This window comes from Octodon degus, unplaced genomic scaffold, assembly GCF_000260255.1.
Source record: "Octodon degus isolate 3935 unplaced genomic scaffold, OctDeg1.0 scaffold00029, whole genome shotgun sequence".
NCBI classification, from domain to species: Eukaryota; Metazoa; Chordata; class Mammalia; order Rodentia; family Octodontidae; genus Octodon; species Octodon degus.
Genome location: NW_004524605.1, coordinates 6,443,753 through 6,453,777, shown reverse-complemented (window position 1 = coordinate 6,453,777; position 10,025 = coordinate 6,443,753). Strand labels below are relative to the sequence as shown.

At 45.3% G+C, this 10,025-nt stretch overlaps 1 protein-coding gene across 3 annotated transcripts in view; it reads right to left on the bottom strand.

Annotated features, from left to right (window-relative positions):
- The window catches only part of Sec24a (SEC24 homolog A, COPII coat complex component), an 81,162-nt gene extending 74,843 nt beyond the window's left edge, over positions 1 to 6,319 (bottom strand). For 2 of the 3 annotated variants that reach the window (XM_012514340.2, XM_023713134.1), the window contains exon 1: positions 5,831 to 6,027. In XM_012514340.2, the coding sequence (XP_012369794.1) occupies positions 5,831 to 5,927 (97 nt within the window). In that variant the 5' untranslated portion in view covers positions 5,928 to 6,027. Of the gene's footprint in view, positions 1 to 5,830 lie in introns of all 3 variants that reach the window. The other variant, XM_004629366.2, reaches the window with a different exon arrangement.
- Positions 6,320 to 10,025: the final 3,706 nt, after the last annotated feature.

The following is a 10,025-nucleotide window of genomic DNA, read 5'->3' as shown; positions in this document are numbered from 1 at the left end:
AAGATATAGGCATAAGACAAGAACTTTCTGAATAGAACCTAGTGGCACTAGAAATAATACCAAGAATCAACAAATGGAATTCTATCAAGTTAAATAGCTTTTGCACATAAAAGGGAAAAAAAAGGAAACAGTACACAGACAACCTACAGAATGGGAAAAAATTCTGCCAGATACTCCTCAAAGGACTAACATCTAGATTTTATACAGAACTTTAAAAAATTAGACTGTCCCCAAATTTAAAGACCCATCAAAAACTGGACAACCAAAATGAATAAACATTTCTCAGAAGTACCTATATCAATAAACATATGAAGAAAAATGTTCAACATCACTGGCCATTTGAGGAATGCAAATTAAAACAACAATGAAAGTTCATCTTACTCCAGAAAGATGGCTATCCTCAAGCACTCAAATAATAGCCAGGAGTGGCGGCACATGCCTGTAATCTCAGCACTGGAGAGAGAGGCGAAAGAGTCACTATCACTGAGCCTATGGTCAGCATGGCCAATACAGTGAATTTAAGGCCAGCCTGAACTCATTATATAGTGGAAACTCTATCTCAAACGAAGAGACAGAGCAAGGAGAAGGGGAAGGGGAGGGAGTTGAGGAGGGAGGGGAGGGGAGGAGGGAGGGAGACACAAGTCAAATAAATGCTGTCAAGGGCTGGAGAGGAACCCTTCTATTCATAAATTAGTATAACCTCTACACACGTCAGTAGGGAGAGTTCTGAAAGCACTAAAACTAGAAATGTCATTTGACCCAGTATTTCACTTGTAGGTATCTTCCCAAAAGAGTTAAACACATACTACAGTGATACATCCATACCTATGTTTATAGCAACACAATTTATAATTGAAAAATCTTGGAAACTGCCTATGTGCTCATCAACAGCTAAATAAAGAAAATATGGCATTTATACACTACTGAGTACTACTTTTTAAAAATTTTTATTTGGTACAGGGTCTCGCTATGCAGCTGGGACTCATAGTGATCCTTCTGTATCAGCCTCCCCAGTGCTGAGATTACAGATGTGCATCACCATGCCTGGTTTCAGGACAGGAATGGCGCACCTGGGATTCGGGGCTGGCACAGCATGCAGTACTGGGGATCGAACCTAGGTCCTTGGGCTTGCCAGGCTGGCACTCAGACCACTGAGCTATCTCCCCAACCCCTGAGTACTACTCTTGTCATAAAAAAGGATAAGCGGGCTGGGGAGATGGATCAGTAGAATAAGCGCTTGCCTGACAAGCAGAAGGGCCTGAGTTCAATCCCCAGTTCCACCAAAAAAAAAAAAAAAAAGAAGGATAAACAAGGTACTTTTGGGTAAATGGATGCACCTCAAGACCATAATGTTAATCAGACAACTTTAAAAATCATATCATTTCTCTTATATGAGACATCCAAAGTATAAAGAAAGAACAAAATGTCTAGTGTAGAGGTATAACCCTATAATCCAAGAACTGGGGAGGCTGAGATGGGAGGATCGTCATGAATTCTAAGCCAGCCTGAACTACAAGGCAAAACTTTGTCTCAAAAGACAAACAAAAAGAAGAGAAAAGTAGGAAGATCTTTTTCAGATGACAAGGGAAATAAGAGATGGGAGGAGAGAAAAGGAAAAAAGGAAAAAGGGACTTGAAAAAAGAACTGAAAAAAAAAACTGAAAAAAGTGGAAACTGAGCTTTTGGAATTGGGAAGGTGGGCCGGGCATAGTAGGACACGTCTATAATCCCAGCTCTGGGGAGGCCAAGGCAGGCAGATCACTGTGAATTCAAGGCCAGCCTAGGCTACATAGTGAGTTCAAAAAGCCTGAACTTTATAATAAAACCATGTCTCAAAATAAACCAAAAAAAGAAAATGGGAAGGAGAACAAGATTGGAGAAAGCAGGGAGAGGAGGGAAAAGGGACAAAAAAATTAAGATGCACTATGTACATGTATAAATGCCCCACAATATATGCAATCATTTTGTATTACAAACATATACTAATAAAAGAAATTCTTTTAAAGCTCCAAATGGGCCGGGCACGGTATTTTACACCTGTAATCCCAGCCCTCAGAGGCAGGAGAGTTGCCAAAAGTTTGAGGCACGCCTGGGCTACTGAGTTCAAGGCCAACCTGAACTGCATAGTGAGACCCTGTCTCAAAAAGAAAATAAATATCAAAATGGGGGTTAGGGGCTCGTGAGATGGCTCAGTGGTCTAAAGCACCTACTTAGAACAAGCTTAGCAAAGCACAGGGACCACGGTTCAATCCCCCAGCACCACATGCCAGCCAGCCCCGCCCCCTGGTGGGCTGAGCTGGCCACACACACACACACACACACACACACACAAAAAAAAAAAAAAATGGGGGTTAGATACAATTTCAAAAGTGATGTTGAAACAGCAAAGAAATGGAGGAAAAAATACCAAAATTAGTTACATCGCACATTAATTAAAAGCCCAAGGAAAATAAGCTAGGTGGCAGTTGTGAAAACTGTCAGCAAATATATTAATTATAAGTATCTACCTACACACAGGGGCTGGGGATCTGGCTCAGCAATACAACTGCTTTCCTAGTGAGCTGGAAGCCCCGAGTTCAGTCCTTGGCACCAGAAACAAAAAATAAGTCTCTCCTAAAAAGCAATTCAAAAAAAAAAAAAAAAAAAAACAGTAAAATCTACCTACATACATACAGAAACCAAAACAGTTTTAATCTTTAATTTGCGTACTGATTCAAAATCTAGCTCCTAGATCAAGAGATAACAAAGTAAAAAGAATAAGGATTAAGAAAGAGTGAATGGATTTATACCTGGGTTCCACAATTTAGTTCCTGTGTGACCTCCAGCTATTTCATTTGCTTAACCACTCATCACAGTTTCCTTCTCAGTAGACAGAACAGTTCTTATTTTGTAGGGCTATTTTAAGGATTCAATGAGATGGTGTATATAATGCAACCCAGCAGAATATGCTGGCACACAGTAAGTCAACAATAAATGTTAGGTCTTATTATTTCAATTTCTGTCTTTCAGCAACTCTCAGCCTATTAGCTGAGACAAACAAGAGGAACAAGAGCTTGGTTTTAGGACTCAGAACGAGGCTCAATGGCAGAGACAACATCCTTTTCACCTTTAATTCTGGTATGGAGAAGGTTCCAATCCTCAATGAAGAAGCTGAGACTGCAACTGCAGCCACAACCATACCTACTCATCAATGATTATTACATGAAATGTAAAAGATCTATCTAGAAAGAGGTATCCAAAGAGTACACAACCCCTGCTGAAAACACTAAATAGCACTTAGCCATGGTGCCATTTTATTCACAGCATGTTTATCTTACAACTAAAGATTTTCTATATTCACACCAGATCAAAACTAAAAGATCTACAGAAAGTTAAAAAAATAAAAAATAAAACTCACTATTTGAGGGGCTCTGAATTGGAAGGAGAGCCTCCTGCCTCAGCCACCAGAGTGCTATATTACAGGTGTACACCAACATGTCAAGCATCAGATATTATTTTATGGAATTACAACATAACAGCAAAATGAAAAGGGAAAGGAGGGCATATCTTTTTTACCCTTAATCGTATGTGCAAAAAAAATTAAATATTAAAAATAAATAATGAAATTGCAATTTTAAGTGTCTTGACAAGTTGATTCAAATAGTTAATAAAGCAGCTAAGGATTAATGAAACTCCTTGTTCGCTTTTAGCCTTATTACATGATAATCAGATTAAGATGTTAGTTAAGTAGTCCTGCAGTCTTATGATTTTTCTGCACACACAAATCTATACAAAAAAGACTTGCAAAAGCCTAATTCACCTCCCAGTTGTCACGCAATCTGGCGAGCTGCCAGAAAGCTCTTGGTGCGTGGGGAAGTCTGCAATACAATGACATCACACGGTAATGTAAAGGCAAGTTACGGGAAAACCGGGAAACCCACTACTAGCAAGTCTTCTGAGCATAAGCTTTGAACTCTAACGCCGTCTTCTGTAATCTATGCAAGCTACATGAAATCTCAAGTTGAGCATTCAACAAGATATGTATGGAAAATTGCAAAAGTAGATTCCAGCATTGAAAAATGCTATCTTCTAGGGGAATACTTCCCCCTCTACAATCTATCACAACATTCCCCTCTGAATTATTAGTGGAAGGGACAACAAACTAACACACAACATTGGCCACTTACTGAAAATACTTTTTTTAGGGGAGGTTCATTTTTTGGTTTTGGTGCCAAGGCCCGAACCCAGGGCCTCCAGCTTGCTAGGCAAGCATTCTACCGCTGTGCCAAATCCCCAGCCCCTTGAAAATACTTCTAAAGACAGGGATTTAGTTCAGTGGCAAGAGCAAGGTCCTGGTTCAAAAAAAAAAAAAAAAAAAAAAAATCCACAAAGAAAATACTTCTATAATAAAACTTTAGAAAAGCCAGTCATGGTGGCACATGCCTGTAATCCCCACAGCTGGAAACCTAAAGCAAGGGTATTCCAGTTCAAGGCCAGTCTCGGCTACACAGTGACATTCTACCTCAAAAAACAAAAAGACTGAAATTATATCTTTAAAGCTGTTCAAAAAAAAGCTGTTTACATAAACCTGGTGCGGCTGCGCATAATCCCAGCACTCTTAGAGCAAAAGGATCACAAATTCTACCCTGGGCAACCAGGTTACTTAGTAAGATCCTCTCTCTAAAGAAAAAAGAAGGGTCTGGGAGATGGCTCAATAGCATAAGCGCTTGCTTGGCAAGCGCAGGGTCCCTGAGTTCAATCCCCGGATCCGCAAAAAAAAGAGGAAAGAAATGTAGCCCAGTACACTTGCGCTCCCCCCCACACACACAAGATCCCTATGTTTACAGTCCTGATTTCACTCCTCACCACATTCTTCCAGTTATTAAGTGACTGTCTTAAAATGATTTCACCCTGGGTGTAAATGTTACTAAGTATATCACGAAATAAAATACAGTTTACATAACCTGTTACTAGAAACTTGAGAAAGAACAGATTCAACATCCTTCGGATGCCTACTCTCAATTTATTCTTCTTGTTTCTGCCTACATGACTGCCTACCCACAGGCATTTTTAAAAGTGCTACAGAGGCTTCCTTGTAGAGAAAACAGTAGTCTTCTCTAAAAACATTCAGCAATTTCAATCACTGGCTGTGCTCTTCAACTTCACAACAATCAGATTCCACGGGCCAACTGCAGGGCTTCAGTATTATTCTACTAGTCTTACTATGTCGCAGGGTAGGACAATTTAAAGAATTCTGGAAGTATAAAACTAAAAGGCATTCTCACACCAAATGACAAATTACAGTGCCACATGTGCACTGTCCTCAGCGTGTAGGCCAGCCCCGTTCCAAGGGATCTAAAGGCTTCTACAAACAAAACAGATCCTCCCACCTATTGGGTTCTTAATGAACAGGCTCTGGGAAGGTGCTGGGGGAGGCACGGAACCCTTAGAGGCCTGCCAAAAGCGGTCATTCATTCATCCAGCCGACGCGGAACACGACCCCTTCCCGCAGAACCCAGAGGGGTCGGATTCCAAACCCTGCCCGCGGGGATCCGGGGTGGGTGGCGCGGAGGGCAAAGGCGCCGGGACACAGCGACCCTCCCGCCGTGGAGGGATTCGCCGAATCTGCGTCTTCTCGCCCTGCTTCACCGCGGGCACTGCAACAGCAGGAGCTCACTGACCGCGGAGCGAACGAATCGATCAAAAGCGCCCGGCCAGGCCCGGGCCCGCCGGCCGCGAGGCACCGCTCCCCCTCCCCCTCCTCCTCCCGCCGGTCACCCCGCAGCAGCACCCCAAGGTGAGCTCGCGCCCGGCCTCGGCAGCGCCCTCCTCCCGCCCGGCGCAGCGCTCACCGTTGCTGTAGGGAGCCCCCGAGGCCGCGGCGGCCCCGTTCTGGGCCTGGAGGCCGGCTGGCGCGGCCCCGGAGCCCGGCGGCCCCGGCTGGGACATGACGACCGCGACTGTCCGGGTCGGGAGCGGCCGGCGCGGCGCCCAGCGCTGGGGAGCCGCGGCGACTGCAGCAGGCGGAGGGAGGCGGCTCCGGCTTAGGGCGGAGGGTGGGGAGGGGCGGCGGCGCCTCAGGCCTGGCGCATGGTGGGCCTCCGCCGCGGCCTCAGCCTGACCTGGGAGCTGGAGCTCGGGCTCGGGCCGCGGGGGCCGCGGACGCGGTCGAGGAGCCGGCAGCCGAGCCCGACAGACCGAGGCCCGGCCGGAAGTGCCTGTCAGCGCCGGCCGCGCAGGCGCAGTCGGGACACGTGGCACTTCCGACTGCGGGGCGCCGCCGCGGCCGCGCGGCTCGGGTCTCCACTCCCGGCTGCCGCGAAGCCACCTGACAGTGCGGGCGCCCGGCCCCGAGGACCGTGCCAGACTCACCTGCCACGTCACTGACTCCCACGGCGGGCCGGAAGTGGCGTGTGCCGCCCGTGCGGAAATCCCCGCCGGCCGGAGCGTCACCCCCGCGGCGGGGCCGTGCGGGCGGCGCGGCGGCGCTTCCCGGAGCCTGTGAGGATTCCCCGAGGCGGCGGGCGGCGGGCGGCAGCGTCCGGGCCCCTTCGCGTGTGTGTCATTCGAGGGTAGTAGACTGAGAGGGACCTTTCCACTGAGGTGATAGGCGTGTGCGACTCGGGAAGGGTCCAGAGAGGCCCCTGCGCGCGGCCTCGGCGGTGGCAGCTCGGGACGGAGGTGGCGTCTCGGGACCGGGCTCGGGCCAGCACAGTCGGCTGGCGTGCGCGCGCTGCGCGTCAACAGCGCGTTCAAATGGCAGTTTTATCTCCTGTTCTGAGAACTTACAGTTAAGGTGCACAAGCCACATTTCCCTTCTGGGTGGGTGGGTAGGTGTGTGTGTGTGTTTCTTTTCAAGTAGACCTTTTTGACTTTTGAGGTCAAAGAGAAGTAGAACCTGGTTGAATAAACGAGACGGTTAGGGATCTCAGCTGATGATCTCAGCTACCTTCACTCTACCTAGATACTGCCCTGCCCTGAGCCAAGGACGAAGAACTTCACAGATACGTGCTGATGATAAAATGTCATGCTGCAGGTTTCGAAATCTCGGGGTGAAGTACATCTTACCCAACTCATTTAACAGCAGATAGGCTGCTATGAAATGTTACTTAGAAAGAAGACATCTAACCCCTGGTGTCAGGCCTGAAAAGCAGTACGGATCCAAGTAATTGAGGGAGAAATTTCGTCCTATTTTTTGTTATCCTCTGCATCTAACCCTTACTAAAAACGTATTTGTTATGAGTGGAATTCAGTAATTAAATTCCTTTACTTAGAAGATCCAGGTATAAAGCCTCCTTTTGGATGACGATGACACTTTCGGTCAAATTATTTTCAGTTTAGAACTCCTACCACAAAATCCCAAGACACATATCAACTGTGAACATTCAAAACGAAACACAAACAAGCCTTTCAGTGTTTTAAAGAAGAAATAGATCTCAGAGAAACAACTTGAGATCAGACCAAAAAAATCAGGGTCATTCTTCAAAGAGAAATGCTGAGGTCTGGTCCCAAGCTTCCATTAGTTTAACGTACTGTTTATATGCAATTCCTTTTGTTGACCTTGGCAGCTAGGGTTTGATTTAGTTAAACCCAGCCTTGAACTTTGTTTTGTTTAAGCAATATCTGTGTATCCAGAGATTTTAAAAAGTAAACAACCTCCTTGGTTAAATCAGTTAATCATAAATATTTGCTAATAAATAAATAATGCTTTCTCTTAAAACTGTTCAAGTCCTCATTTCTCTGATGCTACTATTCCCCCTAAAACTGAATATATGTTACAATTTTTTTACATTTTCAGTGTACAGTAGCTAGCTTTAAAACGTTGAGGAAACCTAGTATAGTGTCACGTGTCTGTAATCTCAGCACTTGAAAGACTGAGGTAGGAGGATAACCTCAAGTTCAAGGCCAGTCTGGGTTACATAGTGAGTTCAAGACAAGCCTAAATTTCATAGCAAGACTTTGTCAAAAAATAATAAATAAAATACTTTGTCTCAAAAAATTTTTTTTTAATATTGAGAAGTTGGGCATGGTAGCACCTAACTGTAATCTCATCTATTGGGAGAGTGAGACAGAAGAATTGAAAGTTGAAGGCTCTTAGCCAGATCCTGTCTCAAAATACAAAGGGGAATGGGGTTAAAAGTATAAAGACAGGCAGAAAGGAAACTATAAACAAAAATAATTGACAACTGCTTCAGTAAGGAAACAAACTTTATACAAAGAAACCCCAATACATTTTTTTGATGATTCACACTCAAAACAGAGACGACATTCCTAAAAAAAAAAAAATGTGCTGATGGGCAGAATGGGTGAGGCTCACACTCAGACCCCTTTGTCCATTTGCTGTCCTGTCAGCTGATAAGCAGGATCAATTTGGTTTACTTTTCAGGACCGGGAAAATTGTTTTAGGTCTTTTAATTACCTTAAAAATCTCCTTCTGTTTCTGTTTCAAAGAAAGAAACAGTTTCAGTTACAAACTAGTTTGTCCAAACAACAATTGTGACCACCGAAACTCTTATGGCTCCATTTTAGGAACAGTTCCTTTTGGCCTCATTTGCCTCTAACAGACATCTGCTGGTGTTTGGGGTCACCTGCTGTAAAGCTGCGTCACAAGTGTAGTCATCACAGACCAGCCCAGGAAATCCCATTGCTTTCTGTGAAAACTTCTCACATTTATGTGGTTCTTACTACCCTCACTGGAAAAAAAAAATACTCACTTCCCACTCAAGCCAGTTTTCCTTTGTTTGTTTGTTTGTTTGTTTTGGGGTTTTTTGGTTTTTGTCCCCCAGCTTGGCACAGAGCTGGCATGACCCAGCCCCTAGTTTTCCTCATCTTGCACTTGAACTAGGGAATCATTTTTCTGGACTCTTTGACACCCATCCTTCCTACATGTTGAAATAAGCCCCCCACATACTGATTCCATTTTTGTTTTCCTATACCCTAAAACCTGTATCTGCTACCTTGCCTATGTCAGCAATCTAAAATTCATAGCTTTTGTCATGTCTTGCTGGGTGAAACCCAGAATCCTACCCATAGCCTTCAAAGCCCCACACAACCTCCCTTCTCCCGTCTCTGACCTCGTGTCCTCAGAAACTCCCTCTCCCTCCACCCTTTCTGCTTCTTTAGCTGTCCAGGCACAAACCTGTCTTTGTGCTTAGCTTATTGCTTGGATGCTGTTCCCCAGAACGCCCATGAAACTCATTTCTCTGAACCTTATGTCACCAGAAGATGCTGTCTCCAAGCACACTCCCCTTCTCCATGTAGCCTCCCAACCCTATTGTTGTTTCTCATGGCTCCTTTCGGTGTTGCTTCATGCTTATGTCCAGTTATCTTTCTGGAACAGGATGGACAACTGCTCATATCCTGGCATTCGCAGGCAGCTTGTCTGTCTCCTTGGTAAGGCAGCAAGAGTGAAAGCCGGGCCAGCCAAATAGACGTGCTGGCCAAATAGCTCAGCAGATTAAAGCACCTGCAAGCCAGTGCAGGGGCCAGGGGTTCAATCCCTGGGCCTGCCATGCCAGCCCTGCCCTTGGGGCATGCTGAGCTGCAATAGAGATGGCAGGGTGATGCATGCCTGTAATCCCAGCTCTTGGGAGGCTGTAAACAGGTGGATCACTGAGTCCGATCTAGTAGTGAGACCCTGAACACCATGTAGACCCTTCCCTAAATACAAAAAAAAAAAAAAAAAAAAAAAAGAGTAAAAGCCAGCAGCTGTATCTTACCTGTGCATGACTTAGGACCTCACATTTAACAGCCATTAGGTAATCTCTTTTTCAGTGCTAGGGATCAAAGTCAGCTTCTGCAACTGAACCACCCTCCCAGCCCTGCCCACAAATGTGTTTGGAATGGATACATTTGCAGTGTCATCTCTTCCAGCATTAGGGCATGTGTGTGTGTGTGTGTGTGTGTGTGTGTGTGTGTGTGTGTGTTCTGACTCTTTTGGCCCTCACTGATTCCCTCTTCTAAGTTCCCATTTCAGTTGTAGCTAAAACATACCATTGGGCCAAGGAAATAGCTCAGTAGAATAAGCTGCCTGGCAAGCACGAGTTC